Source organism: Sturnira hondurensis, unplaced genomic scaffold (assembly GCF_014824575.4).
Source record: "Sturnira hondurensis isolate 20B ecotype Veracruz unplaced genomic scaffold, ASM1482457v3 Scaffold0006496, whole genome shotgun sequence".
Lineage (NCBI taxonomy): Eukaryota > Metazoa > Chordata > Mammalia > Chiroptera > Phyllostomidae > Sturnira > Sturnira hondurensis.
Window position 1 is genome coordinate 6,143,551 of NW_028079127.1, and position 16,674 is coordinate 6,160,224.

A 16,674-nucleotide genomic window follows, 5' to 3' on the forward strand; every position below is an offset into this window, starting at 1 on the left:
GCAGCTGAAGCCACTAGAGGAATTCTAGCGATCTGGGAAGGGATTACGGTTTAGGCTCCAGGGGCAATTCCCAGGAACCCCTGACCCCTATTCTATCTTCGCTGGCTATTGGGCCGCTATCCCCACTTGGCAGCGGTGCTTTTCTGATGAGTGAGCAGAAGGGCAGCCTCCTCGTCCAACCAAGAAGCAGAGCTGCCCCGACTTCCGGCTCTTGCCAGGCTTTTCCTCTTCCGGCTCTGCAGCGCTCCGCCCCTGGTCGTCCCGGTACCCTGCTAGGAGGGACCTGCACCGGCCAAACCCGTGGGCCATGGCGGCTGCCGGGTCTGTGAAGGCGGCGTTGCAGGTTGCAGAAGTGCTGGAAACTATCATGAGCAGCTGCATGGGGCCTGAGGGTCGGCAAGTTCTGTGTACCAAGCCCACCGGTGAGGTGCTGCTCAGCCGGGATGGAAGTCGCCTTCTGGAGGCGTTGCACTTAGACCATCCCATGGCCAGGTACCTGCGTTCCACACTCTAGCCCATTAGGGCGTACTATAGACGGTCACCCCTGGCCGTCACCCTGAACTTGGTGCCCCTGAGGCTGTGCTCCTGGAAAACACTGACACTGCATGAAACCAGTGTATGCGCAGGGTTAGAGGGCAGCCCTAAGGAGCACTGCCCTAGACATCAAACCCTATCAGCTTTTAAGAATATTTCTCACTCCTCCCCCTGCGACTAGAGTCTTGGAATAGAACAAAATACTGACTTAGTAAAGAGAAAACTAAGGATATAGCAAAGGGACGGTATTCTCATTTTATGCTTAGTTGTGAAAACGTGGTTCCCACTTGATCTAGATGTAGGAAGGCAGCCCACTGAAGATCTGAGTTGCCTTATTTCTTTTTTGTACAGGGTGATGGTGGCATGTGTTTCCAGTCATCTAAGAAAAACAGGAGATGGTGCTAAGACATTTATTATCTTTCTTTGCCATTTGCTCAGAGAACTTCAAGCAGTCACAGACAAAGGAAAAGACTCTTTCATTTCCAAAAATATTCAAACCCATGGAAGGCATTGGAAAAATTGTTGTCAGTGGAAATATATTTCCCAAGCTCTTCTAACATTTCAGACTCAAATATTAGACTATGTTGTGGATCACTACTTAAGTAGACACTTTTTGTCCATCTTTTCTTCATCCACTGAAGAGAGAACGTTGTGTAGGAGCTCTTTAGAGTTGCTCTTAGAAGCATACTTTTGTGGAAGAGTGGGAAGAAATAACCACAGCTTTATTTCACAGTTGATGTGTGACTACTTTTTCAAGTGTATGGCTTGTGAAAGTGGGTTTGAAGAAGTATTTCAGTTAGTGGATGACTGTTTTGTAGAGTTGAACACTGGTGTCACTGGCCTTCCAGTTGCAGATTCCAGGATCATAGCGGGACTTGTGCTTCACAGAGACTTTTCTGTGTACTGTCCAGCAGATGGGGACATACGAATAGTGCTAGCAACAGAAACCATTCAGCCTGCCTTTTCAACTTCAGGATCAGAGTTTATTCTAAATTCAGAGGCACAGTTTCAGACATCTCAATTTTGGATTATGGAAAGGACAAAAGCAATAATGAAATATTTACAGAGTCAGAATGTAAAATTGCTCCTATCTAGTGTGAAACAACCAGACTTAGTTATTTATTATGCGGAATTGAATGGCATATCAGTGGTGGAATGCTTATCATCTGAAGAAATTTCTCTTATTCAGAGGATCACTGGTCTTTCTCCCTTTGTACTGCCACAAGCCTCTTCACATCATGAAGTCTCAAACACTGCTGCGGTGAAATTTTGTAAGCCCCTTATACTTCGATCCAAAAGGTATGCTCATCTTGGCTTGATTAGCACATGTTCGTTTATACCACACTGTATAGTTCTTTGTGGACCAGTGCAGGGTCTTGTTCAACAACATGAGGATGCTTTACATGGAGCACTTAAAATGCTTCGGCAGTTATTTAAAGACCTTGATCTAAATTACAGGAGACAAATCAGTTACCAAGATTATACATCACGTCCTCTTATTTATAAAAACAGAGAAAGTAACCAGTCATCAGAACTTGTTAACGGCTCAATACAAAGGCCGTATCAAGGCATAGATGTAAAGAACAAAGCTGAACTGGCAAAAACTCAAACATATTTAAAGGTATATTCAAATTTGGCCGTTCCAAGTGTAGAATTAGAAACATGTATTTCACATTCAACACCGAAAGTGACACCAACAGATACATACCAGACAGATGAAACACTGAGCTGTTTATCTGCAAACAAACCCAGGATGATTGATGACCGTGATCCATTTATTGGGAGTGATCCTACTACTGATTCAACAACAGAAAATACTAGAATAGAAATTTCTTACGAAAATTTATCAATCACAAAAGTTGCTGGAAAGGGGAATATGTTACCAGTGAGATGTAAGTCACCAGAAGTGAGTACTTCCCAGAGTTACTGCTTCTCATCTATATCAGCAGGTTGTGTTTTGCCAGTCGGTGGTAATTTTGAGATCTTGTTACATTACTATCTCCTCAAGTATGCCAAAAAAACCCAGCACTCAGAAGCAACCCTGGTTAGTGTGATAATAGCTAATGCACTTTTAAGCATTCCCAAAATCCTATATAAGTCTAAGAAAGGAAATCACAGCTTTCCACAAATATATATTAGAGCTCTCCATGCACTGCAAGCCAATCAGCCCGTGGTGAGCAGTCAGACAGGTTTGGAATCAGTGTCTGGTAAATACCAGGTACTCACTTCAGTTCTTCAGTGTTTGACAAAAATTTTAACCATTGATTTGGTAATAGGTATTAAGAGACAGCCTCAGAAAATTCATGATCAGGATTCAGAAGAGGAGCTATGAGATAGGACTTCTTTATAAAACAGAGTTATAATCCAACTGAAGCCATAAAGTAAAGCAGGTGTATGACCACTGATTCTCGAGTCAATCCAGTCAAGGTAGGAAAAACAATTTAGGAAGCCTTCAGAAGTACCCCTACTGCCTCTCCTTTCTGTATTTAGTTCATAGAATCATTTAATCTCAGATTTGGATGTGGTCTTCAAATGCCATCCTATTTTAATTGTTTATAATATGAAATATTTGCTTCATTTAAAATAATTTTCCTACTCATAATTTCTAAAGCAATGAGTACAAAATTTCTATTTCCTTTTTCAAAAAACATAAATTGGATTTTAGTTTTGTATGGTCCTTGTTTATTTCCATTTCATGTGGAAACCCTGGATTCTCGCCATCCATACACCATTGAATCTATGCTACCAAAAGTATGACTTTGTGCATTGTGAACTTATTTTCATTTCTGTAGTTAAAAGTTAAATCCAGAAAGGATATGAAGTCCTACTTTAATTTTCTCCTGGTCCCTAAGAGCTTGTAAAAATAATGTATTTGCTGGTTGTTTTTTTTATTTTTCTTATATTGATGCATAGCCAGAATTCAACAGTAACAAACAATTTAAGAATTATTGCCTTGGCTGGTGTAGCTCAGTGGATTGAGCGCAGGCCTGTGATGTAAAGGGTTGCCAGTTCAATTCCCAGTCAGGGCACATGCCTGGGTTGCAGGCCAGGTACCCAGTAGGGGACACATGAGAGGCAACCACACATTGATGTTTCACTCCCACTCTTTCTCCTTCCCTTCCCCTCTCTCTAAAACTAACTAAATAAATAAAATATTTTTTAAAAAAGAAGTATTTATTTCTAATGTGAAGTTTAAATGTTTTTATTTTATTCTAAAGATTTATAAATGCAAGTGATACTGTGTATCTACCCATGGATAAAGTAGTGTCTTCTACTTTTAGCAATTTTCTGCAACACCCAACACAGTGCTGTGTTTATTCCAAGTATTCAGAAGTGCTTGTGGGATAAAACTTATCTTTAACCTGTTCTCCTGGGTATCTGTCTGGAAAATACAACCTGCTACACCACAGGAGGGGAACAAGGACAACTGGATGCATTAACTTCTTAGCTGAGTTTTTAAGTTACATCCCAAGCCACTTCTCATAAGCACATATTCTCCTTTATGAACCTCCATTTCCCCCCATTGGGTCAGCACAAGCCCTTTTTATTCCCCAAACAGTAGGCATTAAATACTTGAACCTGAAAATCCCTAAGCTGCTTTAGCCAGCACGGCTATGTATACATAGTCACGTTTTACTGGAATTGTCATGGTGTCCACGTTTCAGACTAAAAGGGAGGGGGAGAGGAATGCAGTTACTTTGAGCCTGAACTTTTATCAGAAACTACTCAACCCTCTCAAAAGGAATATGTGTTTCACATCATCACGGCACAGCACACACAAAAACTACAGCTCAGAAACCGTATAAACGGTATGGCAAAAGCAGGTTCACAGTTGAGAGTTTGTGAAACAGTTTATTCTTGTATTACTATGTATTCATTTTTGTATTAATTTCCATATGAATAACTATAAACCTACTTTTGCCCAACCTTATATTCGTTGCATCTTTGTGATAGCAAAGATTGGTAACAACCCAAACTTTAGATGGATACACAAAGTGGATGGGGACAGTGATTTGGGGGGAAACATGTAGGGAAGAGGTAGGAAGGTGAATTATCAATGTATACTTCGTCGTTGTGAGTATTAAACCCTTTGAGCACTATCCAAACTGAAATGAATTTTTTTAAAACTTAGAGCAAACAGAGAATACTCCCCAAGTAGTGACAAAGTAATAGGGATTCTGATGTAAGGAAATGCACAAACAGCAGTGTGCTGGGGAGGATGGCTGGAGGGAAGGGGGCGGAGGAGAGTGGGAGGCAGGCAAAGAGGAGGAAAGGGGGCCATCTGCACTAGTGTCCACAATAAAAAAGCACAAGAGAAACTGCATGAGAGACACAGCAACTAATAGAACTTGAACAAAAGAAAAGGTTTATAACCAGAACATAATATTCTGTTAGTTACACCTGGCTTTTGGTTTTCTCATCAGCTCTGGAAACATTTTTCCTTAGCAGGCTACTGGGAGCTAATGAGGAGTGCCAGATCAGATTTTGTCAGCACATTGGAGACGGATCTGTGTCCGGCTGACTCGAACCGAACTTGTGTGATCAGTTCAGTTATTTACTATGCGAACTATCCTGGGAACTAGGATATCCCAGCTTCATCCCGAGCTTGGAAATATAGGATATTCCCAAGCTTTCCTTTATGGGTGACTTATATGTGAAGTCAAGTAATAACCTTGCGGTTATTACTTGAGTGGTTGCTGAGCAAGCGTGCAATCTGAAAAGAAAAATAACTTTGTGGTCCTGCCCCCACGTCTGCCAGGTGCTGAGTCCTGATCCTCTGCTCCACCAACACTTGCTTCGCAAGGGATTCTGCACAGCACCACGACTTGGGTGCCACTGCATGCTGGTAATTCCAAATTGTACATTTCCAGCCAACCTCTTTGAACTCCCAACTCACTTGTCCAAGTGCCAATCCAGTCTCCACTGGGGTGCTCACCATCGATGTTTCCAAACCAAAATTGCTATTTCCCATCCCTTACACCGAGGCCTTCCCCTGTGATTCGATCTCAGTTAATGGCATCGACAACCTTACGCTTACTCAGGACAAAAACTGAAGAGACACACCTTGACTTCTCTCCTTCCTTCACATCCCACAGCCTGTCTAGCAGCAAAGCCTGCCGGCTCCACACACATCAAAGATTTCAAATGCACCCAGTTCTCACATGGCCTCTGCAGTCCAAACCTTCGTTTCTCACACCAGCCTCCTAATGGCCTTGTTTGCTTCCATTCCTTTGTAGTTCTCTAAAGTGATTTTCTCCCAACTTTTTATTTTAAAAAAATTGAACTCTCTGAAAATTTGAGAGTGCAATATACACCTACATTCCCCTCATCTAGGTAAGCGTTACCATTTTACCCCTATTGTGCGTGTACATGCACACACACAACACACGTTTTACTGAACTATATGAAAGAAAGTTGTAGACCTTATACTTTATCCCTAAATACCACAGTATATGTTTCCCATGAACAAGGGCTTGCCTCTACGTGACTGATTTTCTTTACATGCAAATTTGTCATTTCCTGCTCAGAGTCCTCCAGAGGTTTTTCATTTGCACAGAATGAAACCCAAATTCATCGTCGTCTACAAGGGTCTGCACTGTTCCCTGCCAGTCCCTTAGATCCCACCTCCTCCTGCTCTCCCCCCAGCTTCCTCCCCACCGGTTACACTGTGTCAGTCAGGACAGACTATGCCACAGTGTGGTAACAACTCCAAGTCTCAGAGGCTGGAAACTCAAGAATTTATTTCTTGCTCCCATTCATGTCTGTTAGGGATCAGCTGAGGATGCTGTTCCCACACTGCTTTCTTTCTCGCTCTTGGACTGAGGCTGATGGAGCAGCCGCTATCTAGAGCCTCTCAATCACCACGCCAGAAACAGAAAACTGCTCTGGAGGGCCCTTCATTGGGTCTCTCCATTAGTGGCGCGTGTCACTTCTGCTCATGACTCACTGCCCACAGCTAATCACATGGCCTACCCATCGGCAGAGGAACCAGGTAGTGCGATCCTACCTTGTGTTTGGAAGGAGAAACAACCAGAACACTTGACAAACAGCCCTCAGTACAGAACTAGCGGCCGTTTCCTTCCCTAAGCACATACAAGTTCATTCCCAGGCTCAGAGCTTTCCACTTGCTGTTCTGGCTGCTCAGAATTCTCCTCCCCTCTGATCTGCAGGTAGCTCACTCCTCACTTCATTCATGTATCTCTGTTTTAATATAACCCCCTCAGAAATACCCTTCTTGACCTTTCAATTTGAAGTAATGCTATGGTTCCTACCAATAACTTCCCTCATTCATTTTATCTCCCCTACCCTGTTAATCTTGGTTAGAGCACTGACCTCATGCTATTAGCATGTGTGTGTGTGTGTGTGCTTATTGACTGACTTCCCCACTAGAATGCAAACTTCATGAAGACTTGATTTATTGACTTCCATTTTCCAGCATGTAGCATAGTGCCTGGCCTAGTAGCCTCTGAGTAAAGTTCACTGGATCTGTGAATAAACAAGACTAGACCAACTTAAAGAATGACTAAGGCTCCCTTTTCTTGAGTGGTGATTGGATAGACCCATGTGCCTCAGTGACTCCGTTTCTGTTTGTTGCCAATGCGACCTCAACTCTGATGGACAGTTTTTTCTTAAAAATACCAAGTCACTGACAACTCCTACCAGCCTGAAAGCCATTCTTTCTCTTCCAGGTGACTTATGTCTCTCTTCTGAACAATTATTTATTCATTTTAAAGGGCAGCTTTTAGCAAGAAATTTTATTTCCAAGTCTCTAGCCCCATGTATTGATGATGCTGCAATATGATCTAATCACATTTATCTTGGCTTAATGTGATGATCAAATATGCCTAATTCTTACAGTCTCTGTCATTCACAGCAGCTCCTTTGGATATATTTAGCATCAAGTAAAAGAGGGGCATTCTTGTCTCCCCTGATCATTGCAACCAAAGTTCTCGGGCCCAAATTAAGCACACCTAACTACGGATTGGGTGTGCTCCATGAACCCCGCAGGGTTCTTACTATGATGAACCCCATGATCTGTGCGCCAACTATACCGAAGCCCCCGCTGCAGCAAGAGAAATGAGTCCCCGTGGTGTGTTTAACCTGAATGCACATTCCAAAAGTACATTTATGAACCAACTATTTGGTGTCCCCTTAGTTGGCACAGTATTAACCACTCAATGCAGATTGAAGAACTGTGAATATCAGCCCTTAATGCAATAGCAAACACACACACACACACACACACACACAGTCCCCTAATACCCATCTCTGCCATAGACCTTGCCAAGTTTATATACATGTAGTGACCACATCATACTGTGCTTAGTGACTTGTTTTCTTTTCCTGTTCTGCTTATCACCTCGCTCCTCTCACATTGAACCCCAGTCCCCAGTCTGCAACCCAAACCAGGTGATCCTACGAACCACCTACCAGGTATCCTTCCCTATTTTTCACTGTGCTGCTTATAAAATTATATACAAATATGCATACATATTTAGGTACTAATGGATTGATTCTGATCTACTTGACTAAGATTCCTCTTATTTTTCTGTCTCACTCCCTGTTCCCCAGGGAGGAGAAGGGACTTACTGGTGCGTTTGGGTGCAGGAACTGGATGAATCTGGCTCAGCACCCTCCTTCTTTCTCTTGGTTAAGAGAAAGGAAGTATAGTCAGCTTCAGCTCCTGTGACAGGAGTCAGGCGTGTTGGAAACCAGGCCTGGGTGGGTCTGAATGATTCAGAGATGGAGCACTGACCTGCAGGCGTCACAGAGCTCTCTAAGCCCTGCCAGCCAGTGTGCGCCTCCCCACGAGTTGCTGTGGTGTTTCTGTCTCCCTCCGCCTGACTCCCGTGTCTGCCTTTCAGCGGGTAGGGGAGTTATTTATTGGGCCCCCTAAAACTCCATCCCTGCCACAGACACTGCCAGCTTTTTATTGCCAGTGTCAGGTACAGGAGCAGCAAGGACTAACTGAAACTGAACAGTGTCCTCACTGTCACCTCCAGTGTGCCAGCACTCATGGGCTCACATGGCTGAACTCTCTCCCCCCGTCTACACTCACCCCGAAACCAAGAAGCAGGCCAGGAAAAGGGGGGGAGAAGAGAGGCCAGGGCCTCACAGTACACACAGGGAGCTGCCCCCGGGGGTAAGGACTAAAACGACTAACTTTAAACATCAGCTTTGAAAGCAATCACTAGAATGGGCTTCATTCGGCCAGAGACCCAAGTGCTGTTTCTTGGTATTATACATTTTTCCCAGCTCCAAAGTCATTGGAGACTCTGAAAAGCAGAGCCATTGAGAGAACCCAAGTGTTCTACATGCTGTGCCACTGAGCATTCTTCAACTCGTCCCCCTCGGAAGACATGAAGGTGGAATCGCAGAGGGAGATGCTTCCAGCACTTGCCATGGCTCAGCAATGTCCCTGCATGAGAAGGGAACGAGGGGCGATGCTTTAATAAGGAAACGAAAGAAAATAAAGATCAGTGGAGTGATTAGATGAAAGGAATGTGTTATTAATTTGGTTAGGAAAATGGGAAGCAGAGAAGAATAGGGGAAATGAGTCATTCCAGGATGATGGGATGGAGATAATTAGGTCTAACTGACGTAGACTGGAAGAACACTAGGCAAGCATATAATTAGCTTATAATGACTAATTAAGGTTGTATTTTAAGATTGGCACTTTCTGTGTCCTTTAAGAAGTCTTTGCCTCAGTTTGGGCCTGGGAAATGATAATTAAATCTCAGGGAAACATTGAATTGTGATTATTCTTTCATAAGTACTAGATATAAGTATTTAAATAAATACATATACTAGAGATATATAATAAATAACAGTAAACACAAATATATATAAAAATAAAGCAATCTACTACAATGCATTCACACTCTATGAAAACTGTTTTACAATACCCATAATATAGCTAAGGGAAAAAGTTACTTTCAAGTTACCTCTTTTCTAATTTATAACAAACTTGCTTCAGTCTCATCTTCAAAACATCTTCACAAAAATTCTTTAAATAGTACAGTACCCTTTGACTTCTTCATTAGATTTTCCTTTTTATTCATCATTCTTTTAGAAATTCTTCCAGTCAGCAGCTTCTTTGGAAATCCAGAAGGAAACCTCCTGACACTGTAACGTGAACCAACCTGCAAAGACTTCCTGGTCTCCCAGCCACATGATTCTGCCCTGGCCACACTGAGCGACCTCAGCAGGCAGACTGGACAGAGACAGGGCTTCCGAGCCGCGTGGACCTGTGTTTGGATCTGCCTTGCACTACTTGTGTGACCTTTAATGACCTACTTAAACTTTCTTTACTTTACTTCCCTCATCAGTTATTTTAGTTATCTATTGTTGCATAACAAATTACCCTCAAAATAGCAAACATTTATTCTCTCACAAGGTTTCTGTGAGTCAGGAATCAGGGAGCAGTTTAGCTGCGGGGTTCCGGCTTAGGCTTTTTCATAAGGTTACAGTCAAGGTGTCGATCAGGGCTGCAGGGATGTGAAGGCTGGAACAGTGGGAAATTGTGACAGTAGGAAATGATAACCCACCCCACCCTTCTTTTGACGTAGGTACAATGTCTATGTCAAAAATACACAAGTGTCTCTGTTATAGACACAGTGCTGACTCTGGCTAGTATGTGGTTGATAGATGAACAGCATGTTTACTTAAGAATCCTAGAACTAGTTTCAAAAGATACAGATCCTGACCTTCAGGCATCTCGGTTCCAAGAGATCTGCTGGCCTTCATCCACAGAGCCAGGAGGACCTGAAGCGGGGTGGGGTTGGGGGGAGCAGCGGGGCAGGGTGGATAAGGTAAAGGCAGGGTGACTAGGCCAGGATGATGCACACTGGACTGTCACTTCCCTCATCAGAATGCACTGCGTTCATCTGCTTGTGGGGAACTTTTCAACCCCCTCCCTTGATCTCTCTGTTCTGTTCCCCTCCCCTTCGTTATAAAAACCTCTGCCTCCACTGAGAGGTGGAGATGGGCTTTGAGACATGAGACCCCGTCTTCCAGATGGCCAGCATCTGCAACTAAACCACGTTCCTTTACATCAGCACCTGCCTCTCGAGCACTGGCTTTTGTAGCAGCAGGCAGCCAGACCTGCTTTTGGTTACAACTCGACCGGGGTGAAAGGATCTGCTTCACTCAATCACATGGCTGTTGACAGGAGGCCTCGGTTCCTCATACGTGGTTCCTGCAACATGGCAACTGGCTCCCTCCATAGCAAGTGACTCGAGAGAGAGCAAGCAGAAAGCACAATGTCTGCTCTGATGCCGTCACTTCTGCTTATTCTATTCATTAGGAGCGAGTCTCTGGGTCACCTCGAATTCGATGGGAGAAGAAGGAGGCTCCACCCTTTGGAAGGAGGAGCAGCAAAAAAGTTACGGTTTTTGAGACCATTATGATTGTTAAACAGAAATAATGATATTTATTTTATCGCACCCTTGAAAGAATCAAAGTTAAACGTTTAGAACAATAGCTTCAAAGTATATATTCATCTACTTAGTCTTCATTGAGTCCCTACTGCTGAGCTCTAGGGACCATGAGAAAGCCCAGCAGAGTTCCTGCTCTCATGAAGCTCACAGTTTAATGGGAAGATAGACACTAATCAAATAATACTAAACCAGCGTCAAATTGCTGCTTCGCACATGCACAATGCAACATGGAGGGATTGGGACTAGTCAGGAAAGCTTTCTCTGAGGAAATGGTGTTAAACTCAGATCTCAAAGACGAGTGGGAATTGACTAGGTGGAGAAGGAAGCAAAGAGCGTTCTAGGTAAAAGGGACACTGAGATAACACTGTGGGTGGCAGCCTGGAGAGGACAAGGCACAGGACGAGGTGGGGGGCTGGGGCAGGGGAAGCCCTGCGGGTGAAGGCTGGAGAGGTAGCAAGGACTGAGCCTCTGCTCTGCTTTTCTGTGTCTCACAAAGGAGAAAAAGAACCATTTGGCCCACGTTTATGAGACAGGCAGTTGCCAGGGAGTAGATTTGGGGGGAAGAGCTTTGGGGGTATGAAGGGGTATGAGAAACTTTGGGATGATGGGTATTCTGCATGCTGATTTCGGTAGTGGTCACAAGAGTGTATGTGTTTGTCGGGATTCATAGAACTGTATTATACATAAATTATACATCAATAAATCTGAATTTTAAGAAATATACTTTTATGCAGGCACTTTTATGGAGAGGGACCACGACATTGTGAATTTTCCTATAATATGGGTTTCAGATTTTTACCAAACAGTATTAGTTCCTGCAGGATCAACTGTTTCAATGGAATTTAACCTCTCTAGTGGAGCTGAAGCTACAACCCTCTGGTCAGTGAGAGTGAGCTCCTTGTGTGTGTCTCTGAGTGTGTGTCGGTGGGAGGAAAAACACATCGGAGTAAACTGAATACAGTATAGTCTTTGTCATTAAAAGTAAGATGTTTTTACAGCTATGGAAAGCATGAAGAGAGCAAAATCTTCAGAGGTAAATAAATCAAGTTACTTTAATGTACATGTTGACTTTTTTGGTTGCTCTATTTTTATTCTGAAGAGATGTTGCTATGCAAATACAGTTCCAAAATAAACAATGGTGCTTAACAATGGAATTTAAGAGACAATTATCTGTTAGAAAAACGGTAACAGAAATGAAGCAAAACAGGTTTTCCTGGCTCAGAAGCCAATAGCATGCCTGTAACATTATCCTGAGCAAAATGCCATTGAGCTTCTGTGAAATTAAAGATTTGAGAATAACGCTGTGCTCATTCCAGCACTGGACTTCCCTTTCAACAGCTGAGCTTTTGAGATTTCCAGTGTGAGATGTTGTTAATGGAAATGAAATGGATAGCATTCCACTGTGTAAATGTGCCACATTTTATTTATTCACTACAAAGCAATGAGAAAGAATAGCCTACGACCGCACTCAACACCGCGGGTGAATCTCACAAACAAAAGAAGCCAGGTACAAATCATAGGCGGATCGTACGATTCCGTTTATGTGAGGTACAACACCTGGCAAAACGATTCGATGCTGCTACACGCCAGCAGAGCAATCCCCTTGAACTGCTGGGGAGCCCGTGGCTGAAAGAACATGATGTGGATTTCTTGGTGTGGATAACATTCTGTTTCTTGACCTGAGAGCGGGTTTCACAGGTGTTTTCAGTTTATAATGTTCATTGTGCTATACATGTACGGTTTGTGTGCCTTTGTACATGTGTGTTATACTTCAAATACAAAGTATTTTTAGGCCTGACCAGTGTGGCTCAGTTGGTTGAGCATCTTCCTGCAGAGTGAAAGGTCGCCAGTTCAATTCCCAGTCAGGGCACGTGCCCAGGTTGCAAATTTGGTTCCCAGTCAGGCGCATATGAGAGGTGACCAATCGATGTTTCTCTCCTTTTCTTTCTCCCTTCCTTCTCTTCTCTCTAAAAGTAAATGAATAAAATCTTTTTTAAGTATTTTTTAAAATAAAAAAGTTGTTATGTGGAACAACTACTGGAGACATGTTTCCTAAAACAGAAAATTAGGGCATTAGTCCACACTTCCACCAAGATCACAGATTGCACCGATGGAAGGCTGCTGCCCACACGGCCAGCACACTGCCCTCCTGTCTGAGAAGACGGCCTTCCTGAGCTGGGGCCCTAGGGAGCAGTGCGCAGGGAGGGGCGAGGAGTCAAGGCTGCCGCTTCAAGTCTGGCTATGGGCAAGGTGACACAGATCAGAGCCCAGTCACCCGCACATTCTCATTATTAGTGTGGAATTTTACACAATAATTCAGTGGCTTCAAAATTGACCCACGCTGTGTGAAAATGTTGGGCATAGCATTTCTGTAGGGCTTGGGAGTTAGATCATCTGTTTTCTAGTATTTCTGATGATTTCATTATTTATAAGCAAATTTATCAAACACAACTTGTTTTCAAATCCTTTTGCCAGAAGCTGTGAAAGCAATGAAAAGGTGTAGAAGACACAGTCCTTGGCTTCAGTGAACTTGTGATCTGCGGGGAGGTAGCTCCACACCGTGAGAAGATCAACCAAGAACACACAGCAGTCTATAGGTCAGAGTGAGGGAGCGCTGATTAAATGCAGCTATTGGCATGCAAGGTGAATGTACTATGTTCAGTAAAGGACAGGGGAAGTAAAGAGACAGGAAATGAGCTGGAGTTTGAGGGAGGGAATTTAAAGGAATCTAGTAGGCATGAAAATGGGAGGAGACATTTCAGAAGGGAGATTAATGGTGTAAGCAAAGAGGCCAAGGGGTTAATCCACAAAGAGGGTTTCACTGGGGTGGCCTTGTGGCTCAATCCCTGAGACCACATAGTGAAACTGGTCAGCATTAAAAGTAATTCACATCTTTACTGAAATCTTTCAAAGGCCATCCATCTGCAAGGATCCATCCAGTTGGTGACCCTTAGCAGCACTTCTTAAAATATCCTTTTCTACATTCCTTGAGTTCTCATATCTCCTATATTGCAGCTGTAACTAGACCAGGTGTGGGCAAACTTTTTCTATAAAGCGCCATATGTAAATACTGTAGACTTTTACGGGCCAGATAGTCGATGCCACAACTACTCAACCCTGCTTGTTGCAGCACAAAAGCAGCCACAGGAAAAAAATGTAAATGATGGAAGTGGCTCTGTTCCAATAAAACTTTATTTACACTAGCAGGTAGCTGGCTGGATTTGGCCTGCAGCCTATAGTTTACTCGGCCCTGAACAAGACTCATCCAGTACTGGACAAAGACAACTCCTTGCAGCCTAGAATGTCCTTTTCATTTTTCTCCTCACCCCCATTCTTTCGCTGCTTCTCTCTCACAATTAAATTTGATCCCTCCTAATGCCAGTTCTTGTTCTGTGATAAGAGTCGGGGTCAATGGGAACAGAAGAAATAGGAACCCCAGACATACTGGGAACTAGGGACTATTTCTAACCAGGGAGAGTGAGTCAACCCAAGTGATATTTTCAGAAAAGTAATCCAGCAGCGCTGTGTAGGACAGATTGTCTGGTATAACAGAAGCAAGGACAGCAATTAGGAGGTTATTGAAAAGAACTTATGCAATAGATGTGGAGTCTAAGCTAGAATGTCAGCTCTGAATGGAAAGAAGGGATGGGTGTGAGAAAAAGTATGACTCAGGGTTTAACTAGAAACGCTAACCAGGCAGATGCAGGAGAAGAAGGCAGAGGACTCAGAGATAACAAGTGAAAGATTACTGAGATTCAGAGACTCTGTAGGAAAATATTTGCATCATTTTCATCTACTTTTTGAGTTCTCCTTCTCCTTACCCCTTAAACACCGGTGTTCTTCAGGTTTCTTTCCTCACCTCCCCCACCTCTTCCTTTCCCTTCCCACTTCATAAAACTTTCCAGGGTGACATGATTCAAATTCATAGCTTTGACTAGGACTTTTTTTATATGATGATTTCCAAATCCGTTATCTGTAGCCCAAATGTCTCTGGTGAGCCACAGACTCATTTACTCAACTTCTATTGGGTGTTTCCAGAAAGACCCCACAGATCCTCACCTCATGTCCGGTTGAGGCTGATTTTACCCTACTTTCAAGCCAGTAAGTGAGCCTATTACTGTTATATCGGTGCAGGCAAGAGAAACAAGGCTCGTGGCTCAGAGACAAAGGTCCTGAGTACTCACAGCACAGCAAGTGGCGTGAGCATCAGCATCTCGACATCGGTACCCTTGAACCCAAGTCCCATGAGGGTAAAATGGAGGGCCAGATGAGATGCCTCATAGGCAGTAGATTGTGTAACAGAAAGGGGACACCGGGCTTGAGGAACCTGCTGTTTTACTGCAAAGAGCGCGCAAGCCTGCCCTTTGTCTTGGAAGGAGTCTCTCAAAGTTCCTCACTGCAAAAACAAGCTGGCCAGGTAAAGAGCAGTGAGTGCTGTTCTGAGCAGGATATGGGGGAGAGACCCAGAAGAGATGGTCCATTCCAGCAGTCGGCATGTCCCAAACAGCGTTCACCAACTTCTTCCTTAGACTTGTGCTTCTGTCTTCAGTATTGGTGAAGGGCTATGCCAGAAACTGGCAACTCTATCAGGCCCTGTCCTGTGATTTACTACCCTACGGGCCCCCAGTTAGCCATGTATCAGACTCCTGTGGCTGCTGTAACAAATTACCACCAACTGGGTGGCTTAAAATAACAAATTTATCCTCTCATAATTCTGCAGGTCAGAAGTCTGAAATTAAGTCCTCAGTACAGCCGTGTTCCCTCCAAAGACTGTAGGGGAGAATCCGTCTCTTGCTTCTTCCAGCCTCTGGTGGCTCCAGGGTTTCTCTGGTTTGTGGCCACATTGTTGCAATTCTTGCCTTCCCGGTCACAACTCCTCTTCTCTCTGTCAAATCACCCTCAGCCCTCTGACTGACTCTAATGAGGACATGTCACTGGATTTAGAGCTCACATGGGTAATCCTGGAGAAGCACCTCCTTAAAGTCATCACACCATTTGCCATATAAGTGGTGTTTGTTTGTTTGTTTATGCTACTAATCTGTAAGCTAATATTTACAGATTCTGGGGATCAGAGTCAGTTTTAAACACTAAATCTAAGTTAAATTTAGGAGTCATCTACAGTTAAAGCTATGAACATGTAGCTAGTGAATAGTTATGCCAGATTCAAACCCAGGCTGGATGACTTCAAAATTCATGCTTTTAATCACTAACTCCATCCTGTCACCTTCTTGCCCTTTAAAAAAAAATGTTAGTTGTCGATATGTTCAAAAGCCAGCTGCTACAGAAAGGAAGCACGGGCTTCAGCTGCACCATCACTCCCGAGATCCTTGTGTTGGCCAAGGGTTCCATTTATATAAGAAGCCATTTGCATCACCACCACCCCAAAAGTGATGCCTCCCCCAGAAAAATCAATATGGTGCATGGATATCCTGCGGTGGAGCCACCAGGGAGCTGAATTCTTTCTTCTAGTGCTCAGAGTCTCCGTCTTGGGAGTGAAAATAACCCTGACTATCATCTGCCTTCCCAGTGAATTCTCTAAGGGGGTTAGTGCAACCCAGTTGGTGCAGCCCTAACCTCAGCATTTGTTATCAGATCTCCATCCTCCAGGCCTAACGAGGGCACAGGGCCATCAATCCTTAAGATGTATCACGCACTTTATATTTCAGAAGCACTTAGCTAAAGTTAATTACCCAATTAATCT

General features: G+C 43.6%; 1 protein-coding gene across 2 annotated transcripts; it reads left to right on the plus strand.

Moving 5' to 3' along the window:
• Positions 1 to 253: 253 nt before the first annotated feature.
• BBS10 (Bardet-Biedl syndrome 10) lies at positions 254 to 9,948 on the plus strand. 2 transcript variants are annotated; one of them, XM_037049407.1, is made up of 4 exons: positions 254 to 492; positions 886 to 1,833; positions 3,753 to 3,857; positions 9,608 to 9,948. In XM_037049407.1, exons 1-4 carry the CDS (start codon positions 308 to 310, stop codon positions 9,669 to 9,671), a joined length of 1,302 nt encoding a protein of 433 aa, XP_036905302.1. In that variant the 5' UTR covers positions 254 to 307; the 3' UTR covers positions 9,672 to 9,948. The 2 variants fall into 2 exon arrangements, with proteins under 2 accessions (XP_036905302.1, XP_036905301.1); XM_037049406.1 differs by lacking the exons at positions 3,753 to 3,857; positions 9,608 to 9,948 and having other exon boundaries at positions 256 to 492; positions 886 to 3,527.
• The last annotated feature ends 6,726 nt before the right edge of the window (positions 9,949 to 16,674 follow it).